Raw genomic sequence first — 25,262 nt, forward strand, 5'->3', positions numbered from 1 at the left:
TCCCTGCCGATCTTGGCTTACTTAGCTGCAATGATGTCATCACATACAATCACGTGACTGCTGCAGCCAATCATTGGTCTCAGTATGGCCAGTGAACATAGGACCACCAGAGTAGAAGTTCTGGTTAAAACAGGTAAGTTCTGGTAATAATTTTGCTATATTTTAGCATATATTCTGCTAATTACTTCAGTTTCCGGATAAACTCTTGAAACACCAGCACTGGAAATGTTCCTATTTTCTACCAGTGACAATTTGAAAAAAAAAACTATTCCTTTTCCACAGTACATTGAATGTTCTTCTTTTTGTTGTAATTCTTCAGACGTCATGCATTAATCAATAAAGAGAAGCATATAAATGCACAATACAGTCACACAGTGACATAATGAGGACTGCAACAAACCAAAGCCAACTGATACATTATGGCACGTGGTATGATTAGAAGGACAAGCTCAGCAGTACTGTGTCCCAGGAGATTATTTCACAGTGCTGGTAAGTAAGCTTGATGGTGTTGCCACAAAACATGCCCTATAATCACATCTATCTCAACCCTCATTACTAGCAATAGCTTTTACGCACTGATATACTATAGTGCGGTTCAGTCCTATATACTTCTTAGGCTACTTTCACACTTGCGTCGGTACGGGTCCGTCGATAAGCGTCGGGCCGATGTACCAACGCACGTTGTGAAAATTCGGCACAAAAAAGGGCAGCGGATGCAGTTTTTTGATGCATCCGCTGCCCATTCTGAAGTCCGGGGAGGAGGGGGCGGAGTTCCGGCCGTACGGTCTGCCAAAACACGACGGATCCGTTGCATGACGGATGCGATGTGTGGCCATCCGTCGCGATCCGTCGCTAATACAAGTCTATGGGCAAAAAACGCATCCTGCGGGCACATTTGCAGAATGCGTTTTTTGCCCAAAACGACAGATTGCGACGGATTGCTAAAAACGCAAGTGTGAAAGTCGCCTTAGGCTACTTTCACACTAGCATCGTGCACTGCACGTCGCTATGCGACGTTGCAGCGCACCGATGCATAGTGTGGAAGCGCCGCACAACGGGGGCAGCGGATGCTGTTTTTCAACGCATCCGCTGCCCCATTGTGAGGTGCGGGGGCGGAGTTCCGGACACGCGTGCGTGGTCAGAAATGCTGCAGACGACGCACCAAAAAACGTTACATGTAACGTTTTTTGGTGGTGACGGTCCGACGCAACACGACGCAACCGTCGCACGACGGTTGCGACGTGTGGCAATGCGTCGCACTGCGTCGTTAATAAAAGTCTATGGAGAAAAAACGCATCCTGCAAGCACTTTTGCAGGATGCGTTTTTTCTCCAAAACCACGCATAGCGACGTGCAGTGCACGACGCTAGTATGAAAGTAGCCTTACTGATAAGCAGCACAGCTGAATAAGTGGTTCACATTATGGATCTGGATTGGAAATGTAATTCATCCAGCATCAAATGAAGAAAAAAATGTGTAAGTTCTTGCTGTGCGGCATCTTGTTTGTAGCACTGAAAGCTGCAGATTGACATCTAGTTGGAAACCGAATGCGGAATTATTAAAAATGATGATTGCTACACGGTTCTTGCAAGATAATAGCATACAGGGACTCACTACCCAGCCGCTCGGCGGTGTCTCCTTTCTCTGTAGGACTCCCTGGTCTCCTGGTGAGGCGTTTAGTGCGTGCGTGCACTTCCCGCCTCTAACAGGGGTAGCAAGCACTCTGAATCTTCCCACAGTCAATAGCTGGGAGGCATCTAGTATTTAAGGCATGCTCCCCTGTAGGGAGGTGCCTGTACAACACTTTATGTAGGGTAGTGTGAGTTTGACCCTGCTAATTAGTTAACAGGTCCCTGAACCTATCCTTGAACCTGTTCCTGAACCTATTCTGTTTGAACATGAACCTGTTGCTATACCCAACTAGTCTAAACCCAAACCCGTAGCTGTCATCTGTGTTACCTGAACCTGAAACCGCTCCGGCAGTACCTGAACCAGTACCATTGTCCGTCTTATCAAGTGTTCCAGGGAGGTTCCGTACTGTCTGAACCTGCAAAAGTATCAGTCCTGTCAAGTGTTCCAGGATTAGCACTGTCTGATCAGCATCAGTATCCGGTCTTGCCTTTGTATCGGGACTGCCCGTGGAGTGGTACCTGGTGGCCACCTGCAGCTCAAGCCTAACTCCACTATCAGGAGGTGGTATATTAGCTATGCCCCTCCAAATGTAAGCCTGGACTGTGGCATAGTGGGTCTATGATTCACGTGTGGGACAAACTAAAGGCAGATATTCTCATTTTCAGCACCTGAATGCTGTAAGGTTGCAGTCCCAAAGACCCCACTAGGTCACCCAATATTCAATATACTGTAGCCAATTCTTCGTTTAAACAAAAAAAGAATGTAACTATGAATTGTGGATTCTTTCAGGTTTCTTTTAGCTTTTGTGACAATAGCTGTCATTTCAAAGTAATGGCAATATGAACAGCAAAGGTTGCAAGTACACCTGCGCCAATCCAGGCTTCTTGTAACATAAGAGAACAGAGGCATGTCAAATGAAGAAGGAGAGATGCGATGACATGAAACCAATTCTAAGAAATTCTGTGACTTTTGGAGCCTTGAAGTTATAGAGGTTTGCCGCAGCCTTCGCTACTCAGGACAGAATGGTCCTTACCTTGAGTCATCTCTGCTGTGTGATGAATGCAGAAGCTGGCAAGGTCATACCTCTTCATCTCATACAGATACTGTCCCCTGCAGGAGGCAGACAAAGTAAATCACTAATGACCAATATGACCTTTATCTGGGAGCAACAAGTCATTATGAAGTGCGACCTTTAAGAACCCTGTGGTTCTCATTATAAGGAAATAAATGTATGAATCAGCCTATTATTATGTTTTACATAAGGCACTGTACTTACTTCTAACTAATAACCATCAGAATATCTCAATCTTGAACCAATATTGAAGAGCACATCCTACCATTGCACATCAAGATATAAAGCCTAAACAGAGCCTCGGGGCCCAGCACACTCGTATATTATATACAAGGGCGGTGATAACATTGGCATCATGCAAGGCTTCATTTACCTGGTAGATTAAAGGGAATCTGTCGCCACATTTCACCTATTTAAATTAATAATATGGAAATGAAGGTTATAGAATCCTGAGCAGAGTAATACCTGTATGTCTCATATGAGATGTGTTGTTGCTGAGAAATCATCTTTTATCACTTTTAGAGATAGGCAAACCCAAACAGTAAAGTTTGGCATCCGTACCGAACACATACTGATCGAGTACGGACACCGAACGCAGACTTCACCAGGAAGTCTGTGTTACTATTTGGGTTCGGCACACCCGATTGTTTGTTGCGCTGTCATATGACAGCACGGCAAACATTTCTTTTGATTGGCGGTAAAATCATTGCCGCCAGTCAGACAGCCACGGCTCCCACGCTGTCAAATGACAGTGTCAGCCGCAGCTGTTATCGGAGGTAAAAAGTTTACCTCCAGTCACTGGCGTCGGCTGATAGGACTACTGCTCCCATCAGCCTACGCCTGCTGTTGCTATTAACTGTGAGAGCAGGCGGCAGCTAATGGAAGCATTCATCAGCCAGCGCCTGTGCTCTACATACATTTTTTGTGTGGTTTCCTCTGTATTTTTGTAACTGTCAGCTGTCAGCTTCAGCAAGCCTGGTTATCAAGAACAGCTTGGTTGGTTGTCAGAAATGAGGTGGACCCCAAGCCTATTTCTTTAATTATTTAAATAATTTAAAAAAATTGGAGTGGGGGCCCCTCTATTCTTGATAACCAGTTTTGCTAACACTAACAGCTGAGGGTTGCAGCCTGGCTGGCTATTAAAAATACAGGGGAACCTATGCCGTTTTATTTTTTTTAAATACTATTCTAGAGTGCAGGTGCCGGCTGATGAATACTCCCATCAGACACCACCTGCTCTCAATGCTATTAGCGGCAGCAGGCTTAGGCTGATGGGAGCAGTAGTCGATAGGAGGTATGTGTCACTGAGATGGCTGCTCTCTGTGATATAACCCAGAGTATTTTCTCTAGTGAATGTAAGCACTAAGAGGTTCGTTTGTTGCACCTGTGACTGGGTTATGGGTAGCTGTGAGAGATGGGCAGGTCTTGCTACCCACATACCTCACCTCTGGGTGTGAGTACAGCCTATATAATGGAGGCTGCTGTTTGGCACATCGTCTGTATGTTGGGAGGGAGAAGGCCTCCTGTGTGTTTGGCTCCACACCGAGCGTAAGTACTGGACACTACCACAGTCTGTGTGCCCACAGACCTGGCGAAGCAGAGCTCTGCTATGGACATTTTAAATTTTGTTTGTCTGATCTAAAGGCTGTTCGTTTTCCGTTTGGCTTTTGGGATTTATGAAGGAATAAACCCACAGGAACTTTTAAAGGAACAAGACTCTTGATCTCCTCCAGCCGCACCAAAGTGAGTAAAACCCCTATTATATATATGTATATATATATATATATACGGTACATATTTATTATATCTATATATACAGTATGTGGTAAGTATAGTTTTTTGTCACCATCTAGTGGTTTTTCGATAACACTACAGGCAAAACTTTTCACCTTATCTTCACATATTCAACTAATAGTCTGTTTTAAAAAATATAAAATTAAAATATTAGAAATAATGCTCAGATGTAAAGTTCTGCAAATAGAGACATAGATTCATGGATTCTTCATAGCAGACGAGTATTATTTTCTAATATGACTAGGGGAAGCCAGAGAGACTATGATAAGGGAGAGCCAGTGCGATACCACTGGAACACAGCTGGCGCCAGAGGTGACCATAAGTGTTGTTATTTTACAAGGGGTACGCAACATTTCTCTTGCATTAAAGAATGGATCAATCGTAGATCCAGTGGTGCGGCCATTTCTACAAAGTATCCTTATTTTTCAACAGAATAACACCAAACCGCATGTTGCTCGTGCTACTGTGAGCAGTCTGCATGATCTAAATGTGCCAACGCAACCGACAGTTTCTCTGGACCTTTGTTCTATCAAGTGCATTAGGGACATTATTGGTCACCAATTGCTAAAGGAGCTGCCAGCAGCGGATCTTTGTGATGTGTGCCCAAGTGTATTCAGGATGGCAGAACATTCCTTACCAACATATGGTGGGGGTACAGTTTTATCATATGCTAGCTTGATAGCTCAGAAACAGAGCCTGCATCATTCCCAGCAGATGATAGCTGTGATATTCAGCCATCATCTGCAGCGCGTAGAGGAGCTCTATCATGATTGGTAACCTGTCAAATATTGCTGTCAATTTCTGACAGCTGCATTTACAAGGCGCCAGCGGGGAACATCATGCCATGTGCCCATTGGCACCTCCATGACATGGTTGTGGGGCGCCGATGAGTTGCCAACTCTATAAATAACAAGCACTATAGCATGTACACATGAAATATATGACATTTTAATTACATTAATGTTCTAGAAAATAGGAAAAAATGGAGATGCTTAGCTAAGCTAGACCAATAACACTGCAAGGGAAATATAGTATGAGTATGATATTGCATAAAAATATCACAATGCGCAACTACCGTATATCATATATCGCCATTGTTATTCTTTATGGCACTGCAGATTAAAGCCTCTTAACAACTACTGTATAGACTGACTGGGCAGTCGTTAGGGTTTATGAACCTTTCAAATAGAATTTTGAACAACTTGAAAGAAAACAAGAAAAATTTCCATAAATGAAATCTGCTCAAATTATTTCAAAACTACTCACCTGATTATATAGGGCTCAGGAGAGTCTGGATGCAGATGAATGGCACGTGTTATATCCTTCAAGGCACTATGCAAATCTTTCATCTGTGAGAAGTGGGACAAGGAATAAAGGCAAAGTCCAGGAGGTAATTAGAACTATTGTATCTTCTGCTATTTCCATACCTGTCTGTGGGCTTGTGCCCTACAGAAATATGCTCGAGTACAGAGGGGGTCGACTTTTATAGCCGCAGAGAAGTGGCGCACTGCTTGAGAATATTGGGCTCGGTGAAGTAAGCAAATCAGACCCAGGTTGATATGTGCCATGGGCACGGCTCTGTAGGAATATATAATAAAATCCTGTAAATGAATTCATCTAAATTGGGATACGAGTATGAGCTTGGCATATTGAGTGCCCTCCTCTTATGTCCGCCTTTTATCACAGTTCACACACTTAATAAATGTAGAAAACGCAACAAAAAAAATGCAACACGTTCACATACCCTATCTGTTCTTGAAGTTTTAGAGTATGTTAGTCTTATAGTTACACTTAAAACGTACTTATCTAAGGCAAGGACATGCTCAAAATCAAATGCTGCCTCCGACCACAGGCGCAGATCTGTGTAAAGAACTCCACGGTGAAGAAAAGCACTGAGGTTCTCAAATCCATCATGAAGAAGCACTACGACATAGTAAATTAAAAACCAATATATTCTGTATACACTCAAAAGTATATTCATATGCAAAAACTACAACATCAATGCCATTATTTTAAGATAGAAACCAAGGTTGCAGGCAGAGCAGATGTATGGAAAGAAGGTGGACAGTGGTGGAAATCTCGAATGACTAGAGTCTTAACAGATAAAAGTAACTACATGCACTCTGTTGACCCTGCCATTGTATGAAATGGACAATGTAAGAGAAATATTTGATGGAATCACTTTTTTATAACGTGTAATGATGCACAGTATTGGAAAAATATGTTAAATCACCATTCCAGTGTTTTTTTTATACTGGAGTGGTGCTAATGTAAGGTCCCTGTCTGTACTTTCATACTTATCTGCCACCATCATCATCTTTTATCAGTGCTTCTCTGGTCGATCTCCAGCAGTTTGAGACCTGCTGGATCACTCCAGCGTTTGGTGAAAGAGCCGGAGGTCACTTTTCAATGCAAGTCTATGAAAACCTAGTTCTGGCTTTCATAGACTTGCATTGAGAGCATGTGACCATCACCTCTGACGTTCGGATAGTCAGAAGTTGCCGTCACAAGGGGCACCGAGAAGAGCTGAAGACGGCAGCTGTTAAGTATAATATTATATGCAGGGATCCTGTGTTAGTAGCACCACTCCAGCGCGGCAATAAAAAAAGCTAGAGTGGTGCTTTAAAAAAAAGGGCAACTTTTAAAAAATCTGTCATCTTACCGGAGATGCTGAAGTCTTGAAGTGCGTGTTTTGGATAGCATTTACGCAACAGGCATCCTCGATAATAAAAAGCCATCCAGTTTCTCGGATCCAAATGAACGACAGCTGAAAAATCTTCTGCCGCTTCACTGTAGCGGGTAAGTTTAGTGTAAGCTCTTCCTCGGTACAGTCTGTTTGACAGCAAGGAACCAGGTTACTTATACAGATTCTTTATTTTCTAGGAGGTATTTGCACAGAGGGAGACTACTCTGTTCCTATAGCGTTCTTGGAGAAAGATACAAGAGATGGCCGAGAGTCAGTTTGTAGGACCCGGTCCATCAGCCATGATCTGTGAACACGAGAGTGGAGCCCTGAGAACTGCCTCTTACCTGACTGCATCAGCGGCTCTACTATTGATTAGTGGGCCTGGCGCATGGTCATTATTGCACATAACTACATGCTAGGCCAGTTAATCAAAAGAAGAGTTGCAGATGGTGACCGGTAAGAGGCGGTTCACAAGACTTCAGTCTAGTGGCCACACGTTACTGATGTGGTCGATGGACAGGGTCTTGAGAACCGATTTGCTCTAACTCTGATACTAACCCCATTGCAACTGGGTGATGGAAGGGTGTACAGGACTTTCCGCCTCCAGAAGACCTGATTTATTTGCAAACATAGGTGTAGGAGCCATACTCCTAAAAATGTTATGGAGGATAGATCAAACATCAGGCCATCTATTTCGAGTTGCAGCACCAAAATGGGGTACCTTTTTAGACTTTTGCTATATACTTTCTCTCTTCTATGGATTTTACAAACTATAACCAGATAACTGGCTATGGGGCAACCATACGCTAATCAAAGTGTATGACACTCACTGCAGGACATGCAAGATGGCATAATCTGACCCAAAAAATGGAACATCACCATCAAAAATGATTGGAAATAATGTTTCTATGTTATGTCTATTTATAAAATATAGATCGTGGACGGCCAATGTTTAGACCAATAAGAAGGATGAAAAGGTATGCCCATATACCGTATATTGAGATACATTACTTATTAATGCTTTTTTACTTTCTTACTACTATTACCATTCTATAGTAATGTGTAAAGACTAATGCAACATGGAGCAATTTGTTCTATGTTATGACCATGTAATGGTGACAGTAACAGCGTGATTGTATCAGACCTGGCCTCTATGTTGTCAAAGTCTCGTTTGATGATGGCAGTGAAATCCTGCACAGAGACGTTCCAGTTACTGTTCCTGAAATAGTACAATCCGTGCTTCATGAGAGCATTCACATGGCTGGGGTTATGGTGGAAGCACTGCAAAGGTAGAAAGAAAAGCGGGGTCAATATCCACTAACAGAGATGAAAATGACATACAGTATACATAGTACAGGCACAAGGAATTTAGTATGCAGGCCAATCGTGAAAAAAATAAGAACCTGATACATATGGTATGGATCAAACGCATGTTCTGTTCTCTCACTATTAGGGATCTAGCCCCTGTATAAGGGCCTTAAAGGGTTATTCTGAAGTTGTCTCATAAGCAGCATACAGATTTCCTAAATAGTTCACTTGCTGGTTTCTGGCAGGGGGGCTCTTCACTTTAAGTGACAGCTTATGTGAATAGTATTAGTAGAACTATAGAGCTCAGCACAAGTTCTGCTATAACATATTCAGCCATCAGTGGTTTGTTCTGGAGTCTACACTAATATCACTGTATTTACACATAGAAAAAGGCAATTGAACAAGCACACTGCTCTGAACAGCAAGAGCAGAGAGCCATGATTAGGAGACCTTCCCTGAAAGCAGTGGGTTGGTGATTTTTAACTGCATCTCTTCAGAAGCTAAGAGGGAGGTGAGCAGATAACTGCTGTGCAGAAATCAATGGGCTGGAGAAAGCTGGCTGGGATGTTAAGTGTTCACCCCTCTGCAGAAATGTAGCAGGCAAGGTCTGGGCAGACATTGGTGCTCGAGCTCCATGGAATCCAGCTGTACACTATGAAAGATAAGAGCTCTCATTGCAGAAGAATGACAGCAGATAGAAAAAGCAAGTCAAATGCAAACTTTCTTATTTTCATGCTGTCTAACTAATTAAAGCAATTTAAGAACTTGAGAGTACCCCTTTAAAACAGGGCCAGGTGACTTGTATACCATCGACTGTTACTCTTTACTAGATGAAAGCTGCCCAAGTAACCCCTAACGTTACCATTCAATGAAACCCAGCTAGCTAGAATTGAGCTTTTAGTGAACATGAAGCTGTTAATACCTGTGCATAGTCATCCATGGCTATTATGAGTTCATCCTGAGCCTCATACATCTGCGCTCGCCGATAATATATGTCATCGTCAGTAGGTCGGCATTTAAGAGCTTGTGTGTAATTCACAATAGACATGGTATAGTCTTTTTTCTGCTTGTAGATCTCAGCTTTGGACAAGTAGGCATCTGTGTTATATAGGAGATATTACATAACTGACTTGCATAAAACCATCCACATATCATATCTGTATCTTTTAGAAAGGTAACCCTTCCTAGAACTGCAGCCACTATAAGTTTAGCTCAGTAGCTGCGTAGAGATCCAGCGCTGGACTATTGACTCATTTTGCCAACTTACCCATTGATTAGGTTGATCTGAAATTTTTTCTAATTTAGTGGAAGAATATTTACATTGAAAGTGGTTCATATATTGCTTCAAATAAAGACCACCATGATCTCAAAACTAAAGCTGACCATTCAGCTTGCTTTTGTTGGTGAGAAGAGTTATTGATCATGCTTTACATTTTTTTCAATGTCCTATGTCCTATGAACCATCATCACCAAATCTGCCCTTCATTCTACATTAGTGGAAAACCTACAATGCAAAGTAACCGTACACTGCTCAGTTCAATGAACATCACTTTTAATACTGCAAGGATTTCATTTCAACTCAATTGGAAAGCCCTCGTCACAAAATGACCTATGTTTTCAATCATATTTTTGTACTAATAGTTTTTTCTTTTGTAATGTTTGCATTTTTTGTCATAATACAATCTTTATTTTAAAAAAATAGTAATGTTGCAATTTTAACACTGGCCACTGGGGCTTTTTGATAAACTGACACTTCCTGGAAGTGTTTTCAGCAGTCTCCTTATCATCACAGGCAGGGTTACATTGACAGGTATCACCTCTATACACAGCTGATATCTCAGGATTTACCAGTCATAAAAGGCAATATTATTGCTGAGCATGCTCCCACAATGACCTTTTCACATGCTCATTAGACACATCAATGCAAGACAGAGGGCAGGGTCTCACCATTGTGTCTAATGTGAAAATTGCAAGATTACTATTTTTTAATACAGATTGTCATATGTAAAACAAAACAAAAAAAAACTGAAAAATTTGATTTAGATAATACGTCTTTCTGATGATTGCTTCCTTTTAAAGGGATTTTGCAGGACTTAGATTAAGATGCCCCATCCCTAAGATAAGTTGTGAATATCTGATCAGTCTAGGTTCGACATCTGTCACCACTACCTATCCGCTGTTTGTGGCTATTCTCTGCAGGTACATTGTGTAGCGGCTGTTCTCAGATGCTCCTATTGAAATGAATGGAGCTGCAGAAAGCTGATCACAGAGGGCGCTGGGTGTCAGTCTCCCACTGATTCCATATTGATGACCTATCCTACATCATCAATTGTAAGGCCGTCACACTAGCAGTATTTGGTCAGTATTTTACATCAGTATCTGTAAGCCAAAAGCAGGAGTGGAACAATCAGAGGAAAAGTATAATAGAAACACGTCACCACTTCTGCATTTATCACCAACTCCTGGTTTTGGCTTATACATACTGATGTAAAATACTGACCAAATACTGATAGTGTGACGGCAGCCTAAAGCACAGACCCAGAGATTACAAATTGCCAATGTTCAATACAGACTGTGGCACTGCCATGTGCTATCCACTCTTATCCGAACCTCAAGGTATTAAACGCTGACCTGTGGGGCTAGGGGCTAGGGTTTTTTTTATCAGGTTTTCTATTTCTTACCTGCATGAGTTTTATTATATTTAATAATAAAGTTCAGGTCATCCAACGCTTCGCTGGTCTTGCCTTGCAGAAGGTAAATTAAATGTCTGTGCCAATACGCATCTAGCAGTTGGGGTTCAAGTCTTATAACCTGCAGAGAAGAGCAAAAAACAGGAAAATATAAAAGACAAAGCAAATCCCATTTAAAGGAGCATTAAACCTAGAAAACACAGATTTTCTGCATGATTTTGAGAGTAAAAGATCTTGCTAAGAACACAGGTGTTAACTCTGCCCATACAATTTTATCCAAAAGATTAATGAGCGGGTGAGTCTTACTAAAGAAATGGGGTCTGCAATGTAATGGGGAAGGGCCCCTAGGACTTTTATCAATGTTTTAGATCAGATTTTCATAAGAGTTTGTTCCACATTTTATCTGATGAGAAGCAAAACAAAAAGTTTCTCCATGTTCTCCTATCAGTGTGTTAAAAACGCACAGCACTCAGATGGCATCCGAGTGCTGACTTTATTCACAGACCAATAGACCTTCATCGCGGAGATGGATACAACTCTCGGATCAACAATGGACAATAATCTCTGCAATTCTGCATAGTCCACAAAAAATCATTGACATGAGCGATATTTGTGAAAAACAGATAGCACTTGTATGGGACAAACTGATGTATGAATGAGCCCTTACAGCCACAGACCGGTCTGGCCAAAGTTTTGAGGACGGAGGGAAGAAACAGATCATCTTCTGGGACTATAGTGCTTCTTAATAAAAACTAAAAATCAGGAGTGAAAGTAAGACAACAGCTAACACTAGGGTAACTCCATGCTCGCTCTGCAGTTTTCTCAGCTCCTATAGAAATAAATGGTGAGAGTCTCCAATGTATGGCTACATCTCTATTCCTCATTGTGCACAGAGGCCCAGTACCCAGAGATGGGACCCACAGCTAAGAGACACTCTGTGAACATGCCATAAATGTCTCAGATGGCGCAACCCCTAATTTCAAATTAAGACTTGTAGGGCAAGTTCCTACAAGTTCCTTGGGCTCACCCTAAGAACTGATTCTGTGAGTGTTAGTTGCAATGATCTACTATATAATTGTCTAAGGGTCACTTCCGTCTGTCTGTCTGTCTGTTCCGGAAATCCCGCATCGCTGATTGGTGACGGCCGCGACCAATCAGCGACGGGCACAGTCAGGCCGAGAATTAGTCCCTCCCTACTCCCCAGCCGTCAGTGCCCGCTCCATACTCCCCCCCCCCAGTCAGCGCTCACTCAGGGTTAATGGCAGCGTTAACGGACCGCGTTATGCCGCGGGTAACGCACTCCGTTAACGCTGCTATTAACCCTGTGTGACCAACTTTTTACTATTGATGCTGCCTATGCAGAATCAACAGTAAAAAGATCTAATGTTAAAAATAATAATAATAAAAAAAAATCATTATACTCACCTTCCGTGGGCCCCTGGATCCAGCCGAGGCCTTTCCTGCTCCTTGCGACGCTCCGATGACCGGTCCATGCATTGCGGTCTCGCGAGATGATGACGTAGCGGTCTCGCGAGACCGCTACGTCATCATCTCGCGAGACCGCAATGCACTCTTGGGACCGGAGCGTCGCGAGGAGCATCGGTAAATGCCTCGCCTGGATCCGGGGGGCCGACGGAGGGTGAGTATATAACTATTTTTTTTTTTTTTTTAACAGGGATATGGTGCCCACATTGCTATATACTACGTGGGCAGTGTTAGATACTGCATCTCTGTGCTATATACTATATGGGCTGTGCTATATACTACGTGGCTGTGGTATATATTACGTGGCTGGGCAAAATACTACATCGCTGTGCGCTATACTACGTGACCTGTGTTATATACTGCATGGGCTGTGTTATATACAACGTCTCTGTGCTATATACTACGTGGCTGTGTTATATACTAAGTGGCTGTGCAATATATTACGTGGCTGTGCAATATACTACGTTGCTGGGCAATATACTACGTGTCTGTGCTATATACTACGTGTATGTGCTATATACTACGTGTCTATGCTATATACTACGTGTCTGCTATATACTACGTGTCTGTGCTATATACTACGTGTCTGTGCTATATACTAAGTGGCTGGGCAATATACTACGTGGCTGGGCAATATACTACGTGTCTGTGCTATATGCTACGTGTCTGCTATATACTACGTGGCTGTGCTATATACTAAGTTGCTGTGCAATATACTATGTGGCTGTGCAATATACTACGTGTCTGTGCTATATACTACGTGTATGTGCTATATACTACGTGTCTGTGCTATATACTACGTGTCTGTGCTATATACTATGTGGCTAGGCAATATACTACGTGTCTGTGCTATATACTACGTGGCTGGGCAATATAGTACGTGGCTGGGCAATATACTACGTGTCTGTGCAATATACTACGTGTCTGTGCAATATACTACGTGGCTGGCCAATATACTACGTGGGCTGTGCTATATACTACGTGGCTGGGCAATATACTATGTGGCTGTGCTATATACTACGTGGCTGTGTTATATACTACGTGGCTGTGCTATATACTACGTGGCTGTGCTACATACTACGTGGCTGTGTTATATACTACGTGGCTGGGCAATATACTACGTGGGCTGTGCTATATAGTGTTATATACTGCGTGGCCTGTGTTATATACTGTGTGGGCTGTGCTATATAGTGTTATATACTGCGTGGGCTGTGCTATATACTGTGTGGGCTGTGTTATATACTGCGTGGTCTGTGCTATATACTACGTGGGCAGTGTTATATACTGCGTGGCTGCTATATACTACGTGGGCTGTGCTATATACTATGTGGCTACTATATACTACGTGAGCATTGTCACATACTACGTGGGCAATGTTATATACTGCGTGGGCAATGTTATATACTGCGTGGGCTGTGTTATATGCTGTTTTTTACGTGGCCTGGGCTATATACTATGTGGCTGCTATATACATACATACATACATACATACATATTCTAGAATACCCGATGCGTTAGAATCGGGCCACCATCTAGTTTTATATAAAAGCCTGGTCCGGTCTTTGGACCTCTAATGCAAATTGTCTCTTCAGAGAGGAAGAGGACTAGAACTCTAGTGCCACCTATTGGAAGTAGCAATCCTAACAGTCAATGCCAACCCTTTAACGAGCCTTGTCACATGACTTAGGTTAAAAGCCAAACCAGAATCTCAATTTGCAGACACTGTGTTTTGGGGTACTGCCCCCCGTCAGTGCAAAGTGGAGATCTCGTTTGGCTGAGTGAGAGAAGGAGGATTGCAGCTTTAGGTCTCCTCATCTCGACATGCTTAGCATGTCACTCTCCGCAAAGAGAAACGATACTTCTTGGACCTCTAATGCACTAAGCTAAGATTTCCCCTTCTAACTTTCCTTCAGTCTCACCCCGCTTGTGACCAGGATATTCTTCTAGTGCTATACGGATGTAAACCGAGACTTCTTCATTTTTCAATATTCTTACCAAGTCTAAATCTTGAAGTGCCAGTGTTAGGTTCCCAATCTTTCTGCTGAGCGCTCCTCTTCTACAGTAGTGAAATATAGAAGGTTTCCTCTGTTGCTGTATTAGATCAGTCAAATCGGAAATTTCTCCCATTACATCTTGTAGTGATGCAGAGGGATCTTCCACCAAAAGAGGGGGTATTGCATTCAGGTCTATGACCCATGAAACTTCCTCCTTAGCAACTTCATCAGTGTCAAGGACACGAGTCATATCAAAGTACTTGTGCTCATCTTGAATGGATGCCCGACTTGGTGGAAACACCTCATCAAACCAGTGATTCCAGATATCTCTCACCCACTCACGAACATCCTGACCATACTGGATGCCACCATGTGTCTTCAGGAAGTGAGGAAAATCTAGTTGTCGTGGAAGACTCATGCATCGCTGGGGCTTTGCTGAACTTATTCTGGTTGGTGATCTTACAAGGGATACTGATCTATAGAAGATGAGAATGGTACATGTAATATTAGGTACTATAGTAGTGACCATGACGAGCTATACTCGTCAGCGGCCCTTTAATATTTTGGGCTTACCTCTGTATGGTGCGAGGAGGTTGTCTCAACTTCAGTAAAACCTCCTGTAACTTTGATGGATCTAGGAGTCTTTTCTTTTTCTTTGAGTTCTTCTTAAAGCTAATTACACGCTTTCTGATGTGAGCGGTGACAATGCCAGCATCAGAAGGCACAAAATCATTGCCCTTCTGTGCGAGTAAGGCCGGCTTTATGGTGACTTCTGCCAGCAGCTCTGCCGTCTCTGCTGGTTCTTCGTGATCCGGACTAGCTGATGACGGTTTCGCTAACTTATAATTCTGCTCTTTCCATATTTCAAGTTCTTTCATACTGGTCTGAAAATCAGCCGAAAGATGAAACATACATTCCATATGGATTGATAGATTGGGAGTAGAGGTTGATTTCTAGACAAAAATAAAACACAGAATAAGCAATTTCAAAAATAAAAAAAAACTTTGATAACATGAAACTAATAAACCAATATAATGGACTATTAAAAAATAAAATAAACAATATATTTGTTAGAAAAATAAAACACCAGATTTTAGTAACAATATATTGTAACTTATCTGTCCAAAACCTATGTAACTAATCATCCCAAACAGGATTATAAGGGTCACTGCTCCCAGCCAATTAATAATACTTCGGGGGACATTTTTTTCTTAAATGCATGTATTTTTGGTAAAAAAAACTACTTCTGCAATTGGGATTTTGACCCGTTGACCCACCAGGCCGTCCGATAGTCTCTGGTATGGGAGGGTTGAGTGACCCCATATGCAAGTTTGTGGATTACTATTTAAAACCTTTGGTAGAGTCGCTCCCCTCCTATGCCAGGGACACGTCGGATGTCCTCCGTTGGATCAACGGGATACAATTGGAGGATAATATGTGTCTTGTTACCGCTGATATACAATCTTTGTATACCGGTATTGGTCATAGGGATGGATTGGAGGCGGTCCGCTTTTTCCTGGATGCCAGCAACTGGGATGGTGCTATCTGTGACCTGATCATGGAATTGTTGACATTTATCCTAACAACATTTTTTTTTGTTCTTAAGGATGTTTTCTATTTGCAGCAGCGCGGCACTGCCATGGGCGCGGCCTGTGCGCCCTCTTTCGCCAATCTCTTCCTGGGGTATTGGGAGAGGGGGATTTTTGGCGGGGGGGGGGCCACGGACCATGTGCAGTGCTGGCTGCGCTACATCGATGATTTATTCATTATATGGCAAGGACCTGATGAAGCTTTGCATGAATTTATGCAACAACTTAATGATAATACGTACAATATCAAACTGACGTACCAAATGAGTAAGATCGAGGTGGATTTTCTGGACATTAAGATTGAGGTCGATGGTGATCGATATTTGCAGACTGATGTCTTCAGAAAGTCCACCTCGGTCAACTCACTCTTGCATGCTGAGTCAGGTCATCCATACAGTACAATTAAAGCCATCCCGGTTGGTCAACATCTTAGAATGAAGCGGATCTGTTCCTCCACCACCAAGTTTGAGGCTCAGGCAGCTGATCTCAAGGTTAGATTTCAAACCAGGGGGTACAGCAATAGGAGCATTAAAAAGGGGTACCTAAGAGCTAAATATGTACCACGTGATGAACTGTTGTGCTCTGGTAAGAAAAGTATGAAAACCACTTAACAACAGAATGTGGTGCGATTTATCTCCACCTTTAATGGTGAATGGTCCACTATGAGAGATTGTCTCCAAAGACATTGGGGCATCCTCCAAAGTGACCCATTGCTCTCTAAATGTCTGACTAACCACCCCGCAATGACTGCTAGGCGAAGTAAAAATCTCAAAGATTTATTGGTATCAAGTCATTACATTCCAAGAGTAAGCAAATACAATTTTGGATCTGGTGAGCCACCTCATGGTTGCTTTCCATGTGGCAACTGTGTTTCATGTCAAAATGTCAGTTAAAGCACTTTTACATTTCTTTATAAGCACACCTTATTAGTGGAATCCCCCCCGCCTCCCCACCTGGTGGTGGACCTTGGTTATGGGGTATGGGCGTCACTGGGCCCCACCATGTGTGTGGTAGGGGCGGCTTATGGGGATTATAATTATTATGTTTCACGCATACGCACTATTTGATTTACATGGTCGGCATATGTTTGTCAATATACAATTACTTATGTACACTCTTGCACTTTATTGCACGTCGTCACTTTACATATATATTATGTTTTTCTATGGACCAGCATCCCCAGTTCATTGCGCTCTTTGTTCCGTGTCTGGCGGCAGTCCCGTGTCATGTGTTGTGGGCGTGGCGCCCGCCCGCTCACGTGACCGGGACTTGCTGGGCGGATTTGAGACCTGGAGCGCATGGATGGGGCTCTGCTTGCGGTTCACGTATGCGCACGCGCTGTTTTCACCTTGTCACATGATCGGATGTGACCATTATTTAAACTGGACTGAGATCTTGATTAAGCCACGCCCCCTGAGGAAGCGGTAACTATTGAACGCGAAACGCGCGTTGGGGTACGTGACCAGGATCCAGACGGGACCTCCATACTATATGGGTAATTAACTTTTTTTTATTGCATTTTCTGTACATGGATTTATGGCGATTATAGCAGCATTGATAATGCGCTCACACTACTAGGTTATGTCGCCATATGTTGGTTGTTATTAATATGCATTTACTGGTAGCATGCTTGCTACATGTTTACTAAATAGCAACTACTCTAGTTACTGTCCCGGACTGTGTTTTTAGGTCACCATATTATATCTGGATTTAGTCCCAAATTTCTAACTTTTTATATGATAATACTGTATACATGTAAATTATGTGTTTTCAATAAACTTCATATTTTTTGGTTACTTTCTTTGGCTATTTTTGACTCATGGTCCTCCTATTTTGTGCAATTGGGATTAATTAAAAAAAAAAGGTCAGCCTTTGCTTCCTACAGCCTGTCTAATGCTGGCTTCAGAATGAGTGAACTGAGACACAGTTACGCTCCACACAAAACTTTTCAGAGGGTTTTTGGAGCAGAAATTCTACAAATCCATCCCCAAATTTCAAAATCCTGGTATTTCCATTAAGTTTCTGCTCTGGAAACTCAGCAAAATAACTCTGTGTGCATATAGCTTTTGAGAACTTGTTTTTCCGGAACAGTTTACAACTCTGAGTCTTTCTAAGCTGCTCACAGCTGATTTCTGACCACGAAGTTTAGATCTGATGGGGTCATACATCAGATGAGAAAAGCCTAGAAAAGGGAGGATGAGCGTAAGAAACTCTGCAGTCATCAGAAATAAACTGGAATAACAATATAGCACAAATTGGGTTTTATCAGGGTAAAAAAGGGGAGACCTAAGGCAATGGTACTCACCTGGTGCGGTTGTGTGACCACAACCACTAAAGAGCTCAAGGAAACAGGTAATTGGATTATATGGGTTAATTCTGCGCTGCCAGTGCAGAAAATAGATGGGAAGGATATCCAAGAATATAGTTTGTTAGTCAATGCGTTACGAAGTTCCAAACTTCTTCTTCAGGACTAAACACAGAGTGTCTTGTCCTGATGAAGAAGTTTGGATCTTCGAAAAGAATTGACTAAAACTCTGCTGTCAGCATGATCACACTGATAGACATTCAGTTAACTCATTAAGCCAGCAATAGACAATGCAACACATAAGGCAAAAATAAATAGAAATTGAGCTGTTATGTGTATGTGTTTCTCTTAAAGGGGAAGTCCACTACTACAGAACCCCTTCTTAATAACTTTATGGCTCCTTAGGGAATTAAAACAATGTATACTAACCACTTGTAGCGGCGCTATTCCTGACAGCACCACTAATCCTGACATTGTTGTGTCACATGCCCGCTGTAGTCAGACAGCGGTAGCTGATCGGCTGCGGCCATCACCTTACACAACAATGTCACGTTACCAGCCGGTATTAGCAGAGCCAACATTGCAGTAACGGCTCTTCTTTGGGAGGTGGGTATGCATGTAATTTGTTTTTCTTCTCTACCAGGCTCAACCCCTTTGCACTGTGTAACACCTTTGAGTATATTCTGTCTTCTAGCTACTTAAATCAAGCAATAACATTTTTATAGAAAATGACAATGCAGAATTACACGATGCTGTCATTTTTTGGATTTGATTTTACTGATATCAAATTTTAGCAAACTGGTTCATACAATTTGGCAACACATTTAAAAAAAATTCTTAGGACTATACTGTCTATCCCGTCACCCATGTATACAAGTATCTTAGGGGTGATTTATTGCCTTACAGCATTGCCCCTTGTATAAAAGAGACCAATATTTACTGTACCATAAGCCATCGCTTACTTTCAATGATCCAGAAGATGACATGTGGATATCAGGCAATGACTTGTATCTCCGGGATAAAATTCTGTGCTATAAAGACAAAGAAATATAAAATAAAAAGTTATTCCAAAAAAAGAAGGACTGGGCCCTAGTTCTGGATATATGATATCATAACAAAAGCATATGAAATTATATAAACGGAAAGATGACTATTGTCCTATAGATAGATATTTCCTGAAGTACTCTGTGCGTCTGCACTTATAAATTATTGCATATTTTCAGGACAGTCATCCCCCAGTCAAAATGTTTTCGCCATCTTAAACAAACATGTCCTTCAGAAATGAGATGACACCATTGAACATCCGGAATTTACCAGCATCGACAGGTCTTCGGGATCGACGTCATCCTCATCTGATGACTCGCTGTCTGCCTGCACGGACGCAAAGTCTTCCATTTCATCCTGCTCACGCAAGCAGCTCTAGAAAATGGTGAAACAGATTCTGATATATAGTTGCACACATGTCAAATAACGTTAAGGGGAATCTTTTTCCAGATTTCATAATGTCATCTATCTATATTGATATCTGGTGAACGCAGTACCCGGGTCATTGCAGATTTCAATGCAAGACACCCTATGCAAGAAAACTGTCACCATTCCCATGTTATTTAGGTGTATCCATATAAATGGGCCACACAAAAAAGTTTGCCTCATCACTGAACATAATGTTCTGTGTAAACTGAGGGTCCTGTTCCAATTTTTGTTTTGCCCATTCTGCAAATTCAGCTCGCCGATCTGGCATCAGTCGAACATCCCTTCGGCGGATATTAGCTACTCACAAATGGCACCCTTACAAAATCCAGCTGCTGCAGCATCTCAACGAGGATGACCCAGATCGGCGCGCTGAATTTGCAGAATGGGCCAAACAAAAATTTGAACAGGACCTTCAGTTTACACAGAACATTATATTAAGTGATGAGGCAAACTTTTTTGGGTGGGCCATTTATATGGATACACCTAAATAACATGGGAATGATGACAATTTTCTTGACAGGGTGTCTTGCATTGAAATCTGCTGCAATGACCCAGGTACTGTGTTCACCAGACATCAACACAGTTTCTATCCGCTCCTCACGTGTTAACCTCTGTGACATGTCAATGGCTGTAAACAAAGAGAAACTTGTAAATAACTCATGAAAGAATAATGTTACATTAAAACCAAGCGCACCATTGTTTTTCTTGTGATATTCTCAATAAGTTTGTGTCACATGACCCTCTTCCCATTGGAAAAAATAAAGTTGGATCCAAAATGGCGGCCATGGTCACCACCCATCTTGAAAGTTTTCCCCCTCCCATATACTAATGTGCCACAAACAGGAAGTTGATATCACCAACCATTCCCATTTAATAATTAGGTGTATCCATATACATGGCCCACCCTGTAGATCTGTTACACCTAGTGGGGCTTGTGTATTCACTTTAATCCTTTTGCCCAGTTTTGCAGCCTGAAATGACGACAACCATTAGAGCATTAGGCCGGCGTCACACTAGAGAGTTTTACGGACGTATTAGAGGCGCAAAAACTACGCATTGCACATGGACCAATAGTTCTCTATGGGGCAGCTCCTATCTGCCGTATATTATGCATCCGTATTTTACGGGTGTAGAAAATTGCAGCATGCTGCGTTTGTTAGGGTATTGCGCAAAAAATCAGCCAATGAAAGTCTATGAGTGCACGAAAAATACGGATTACACACGGACCATGCGTGTGACTTGCGTAAAATACGCAAGAGTTTTGCAGGTGACAGGAAATGTGCCAATCCCTCAATCAGGAAGCTGAGACATGCTAATTAGCTGAAAAAGCCAGTCAGACATCCTGGAAGTCTGCCGCACGCCTCCACAATTAATAATGTGGACATGCTTCTCATCCTGGTCCAAGAAAGGCCCGAAATTTGGGACCAAAGGGATGCAAACTATGCGAACCTGGCAAGGAAAGAGGCTGCTTGGAGGAGCATATTTGAGATCCTTTTCCCACAATATGAACAGCGGCCACGTGAGGTCCAGAGGCAAATTAGTAAGTACACTCATGTTTCTCTATTAATTAATCTTGCAAACTGCATTACCTACATGAATTTGGGCCTTCTGATATTTTCATTAATATTAATTTCATTTATTTATATAGCACCATTAATTCCATGGTGCTGGACATGAGAAAGTGGTTACGTACAGAGTTTTATAGATGTCGTTTACATTAAATAAATTTACAATGACGGACTGGTACAGAGGGGAGAGGACCCTGTCCTTATGGCCTGAAATTCACTGTTTGTGTTTACAATATTTATATTGATATATAATATTATATTGATGATATTTTTTAAGAAATGCAGGTTACTAGGCCACATTAAAACCAGTTAAATCACTGACACCTTGTGGTACCACTGTGCACAATGGCCTTATACATTATTTATTTCTCTTTCATTGCAGTGGAAGATGTTATGAGATGATGGCGCAGCATACGCGATCAGTATAGGAGAGAAAGGCAGCAGCGGGCCAGGAGTGGGGCAGCAGCCCCTTCAAAAAAGCGCAAATACATATACTATGACACACTCTCCTTTTTGGATCCCAATATGGATCTGAGACGGTAAGTAAAAACATCAAAACACATTACACATATGTTTTTAAAGGTGAAATTTTAAATTTAATTTACTTATTCTCATACTTTACTAACAGAACACAGCCCAACCTCACTGAGAGGGAGACCGGCTCAGACTCGGAGGTCATAATAGATCCGGTTGGGGAAGGAGAAGAGGTGGCTGGCCCATCTTCGGATCCTTCCAGGGACATCCCTCCTGCAACATCTTCATTTGCACCACAAGATCCTGCAACAACTGGCCAAGAAGGTGCACCACCACCCGCAGCAGCACCACATCCAGGAAGCCAGGATGATCCAGGAAACAGTAGCAGCCCTACTGTTCCACTGGAGACATCCCCACAGCCTGCTGTCATTTCCCGCCGTGGCCGCAGAAGGAGAGAGCTGTAAGAAAGTCGCAGGAATGTGGACATTGGGGTCATTAATTATTTGGCCAGGGATGCTCAGGATGATGGTGAGGAGGCCTATGCGAGGAGCTTGGCCCAGTACCTCCATCCCATACCCCGTGAGGTGAGGCTACGTGTGAGAGGGTGTTTTCAAATACTTATTGATGCATGTACCCCCCAAATGAACCGTATGATTTGTTTGAGTTCATTGAGAGGTGGCAGCTGTCAGCACGTAACGTCCTGCGCCTTCCATCATCTAAACAGGTGCCTGCTCAACAAGTATTTGAAGCATCCCCTCCACGTGTGCCTACACCTCTACCGTCCCAACCTGGGTTTGGACGACATGGCTATATTGGGGGGGTATGAGGCAAGGCCTTTTTTCCAAGCTCATGAGGGCTGTTGTGAATTCTGTTCTCGAACTCCCTCCTGTGGTCATGAATGGTACTTCGGCGAGTTCTGTCCATGGACTCTGTCATGATCTCCATGGCCAGAGAACTAGCATAAGCCTCTATAGGGACAAGCTCTTGGAAGATGTAACTGTACTGACCATGAACTAAACCTACCGCATCATCTAGAAGTAGCCAGGTAGCATGTCCTACTTTTTATCCCTATATGCCCAGCGCCGGCCGGAGAACTAAATAATGCTAGCAGAGGGAAATATAAGACCTGACTCACCTCTAGAAAAATGCCCAAAAAAAGGAGACAGAAGCCCCCCACATATATTGGCGGTGATATGAGATGAAACAACAAACGCAGCAGGAAAATAGTTTTAGCAAATTTGAGGTCCGCTTTCTAGATAGCAGAAGACAGAAAGCATACTTTCATGGTCAGTAGAAAACCCTAACAAAACACATCCAGAAATTACTTTAGGACTCTGGCATTAACTCATAATACCAGAGTGGCAATTCCTGATCAACAAGAGCTTTCCAGACACAGTAACGAAACTGCAGCTGTGAACTGGAACCAAAATACAAAAACAAAACATGGACGAATGTCCAACTTATCTAGTAGATGTCTGGGAGCAGGAACAAGCACAGAGAGGCTTCTGATAACATTGTTGACCGGCAAGCATCTAACAGAGAAGCCAGGTTATATAGCGACACCCAGATCTAATCAGAACAGGTGAACAGGGAAGATGATGTCACAAGTTCAATTCCACCAGTAGCCACCGGGGGAGCCCAGAATCCAAATTCACAACAGTACCCCCCCCTCAAGGAGGGGGCACCGAACCCTCACCAGAACCACCAGGGCGATCAGGATGGGCCCTATGAAAGGCACGAACCAGATCAGAGGCATGAACATCAGATGCAGTGACCCAAGAATTATCCTCCTGGCCATATCCCTTCCACTTGACCAGATACTGGAGTCTCCGTCTGGAAACACGGGAGTCTAGGATTTTTTCCACAACGTACTCCAACTCACCCTCAACCAACACCGGAGCAGGAGGCTCAACGGAAGGCACAACCGGTGCCTCATACCTGCGCAATAACGACCGATGAAAAACGTTATGAATAGAAAAGGATGCAGGGAGGTCCAAACGGAAGGAAACAGGGTTAAGAATCTCCAATATTTTATACGGACCGATGAACCGAGGCTTAAACTTAGGAGATGAGACCCTCATAGGGACAAAACGAGAAGACAACCACACCAAATCTCCAACACAAAGCCGAGGACCAACACGACGGTGACGGTTGGCAAAAAGCTGAGTCTTCTCCTGGGACAACTTTAAATTGTCCATCACCTGCCCCCAGATATGATGCAATCTCTCCACCACCGCATCCACTCCAGGACAATCCGAGGATTCCATCTGACCGGAGGAAAATCGAGGATGGAACCCCGAATTACAGAAAAACGGGGAAACCAAGGTGGCAGAGCTGGCCCGATTATTGAGGGCGAACTCCGCCAATGGCAAAAAAGCAACCCAATCATCCTGGTCAGCAGACACAAAACACCTCAGATATGTCTCCAGGGTCTGATTAGTCCGCTCGGTCTGGCCATTAGTCTGAGGGTGAAAAGCAGACGAAAAAGACAAATCTATGCCCATCCTAGCACAAAATGCCCGCCAAAATCTAGACACAAATTGGGTTCCTCTGTCAGAAACGATATTCTCAGGAATACCATGCAAACGAACAACATTTTGAAAAAACAGGGGCACCAACTCGGAAGAAGAAGGCAATTTGGGCAGGGGAACCAAATGAACCATCTTAGAAAAACGGTCACACACCACCCAGATGACAGACATCTTCTGAGAAACAGGCAGATCTGAAATAAAATCCATCGAGATGTGTGTCCAAGGCCTCTTAGGAATAGGCAAGGGCAACAATAATCCACTAGCCCGAGAACAACAAGGCTTGGCCCGAGCACAAACGTCACAAGACTGCACAAAGCCTCGCACATCTCGTGACAGGGAAGGCCACCAGAAGGATCTTGCCACCAAATCCCTGGTACCAAAAATTCCAGGATGACCTGCCAACGCAGAAGAATGCACCTCAGAGATGACTTTACTGGTCCAATCATCAGGAACAAACAGCCTATCAGGCGGACAACGATCCGGTCTATCCGCCTGAAACTCCTGCAAGGCCCGCCGCAGGTCTGGAGAAACGGCTGACAAGATAACTCCCTCCTTAAGAATACCTGTGGGGTCAGAGTTGCCAGGTGAATCAGGCTCAAAACTCCTAGAAAGGGCATCCGCCTTAACATTCTTAGAACCTGGTAGGTACGATACCACAAAAT

The 25,262-nt window shown here is 42.9% G+C and overlaps 1 protein-coding gene across 3 annotated transcripts in view; it reads right to left on the reverse strand.

Annotated features, from left to right (window-relative positions):
- TTC6 (tetratricopeptide repeat domain 6) overlaps nucleotides 1–25,262 on the reverse strand; it is a 255,994-nt gene that overhangs the window by 110,997 nt on the left and 119,735 nt on the right. For all 3 annotated transcript variants that reach the window (XM_077262594.1, XM_077262599.1, XM_077262589.1), the window contains exons 9-20: nucleotides 19,869–19,973; nucleotides 19,517–19,585; nucleotides 15,234–15,613; nucleotides 14,662–15,136; nucleotides 11,173–11,302; nucleotides 9,414–9,589; nucleotides 8,328–8,464; nucleotides 7,160–7,329; nucleotides 6,300–6,420; nucleotides 5,925–6,075; nucleotides 5,764–5,846; nucleotides 2,665–2,741 (exon numbers count right to left, since the gene is read on the reverse strand). In XM_077262594.1, coding sequence (XP_077118709.1) covers nucleotides 2,665–2,741; nucleotides 5,764–5,846; nucleotides 5,925–6,075; nucleotides 6,300–6,420; nucleotides 7,160–7,329; nucleotides 8,328–8,464; nucleotides 9,414–9,589; nucleotides 11,173–11,302; nucleotides 14,662–15,136; nucleotides 15,234–15,613; nucleotides 19,517–19,585; nucleotides 19,869–19,973 — 2,074 coding nt within the window. The remainder of the gene's footprint in view (nucleotides 1–2,664; nucleotides 2,742–5,763; nucleotides 5,847–5,924; nucleotides 6,076–6,299; nucleotides 6,421–7,159; nucleotides 7,330–8,327; nucleotides 8,465–9,413; nucleotides 9,590–11,172; nucleotides 11,303–14,661; nucleotides 15,137–15,233; nucleotides 15,614–19,516; nucleotides 19,586–19,868; nucleotides 19,974–25,262) is intronic.

Source organism: Ranitomeya variabilis, chromosome 1 (genome assembly GCF_051348905.1).
Source record: "Ranitomeya variabilis isolate aRanVar5 chromosome 1, aRanVar5.hap1, whole genome shotgun sequence".
NCBI lineage: Eukaryota > Metazoa > Chordata > Amphibia > Anura > Dendrobatidae > Ranitomeya > Ranitomeya variabilis.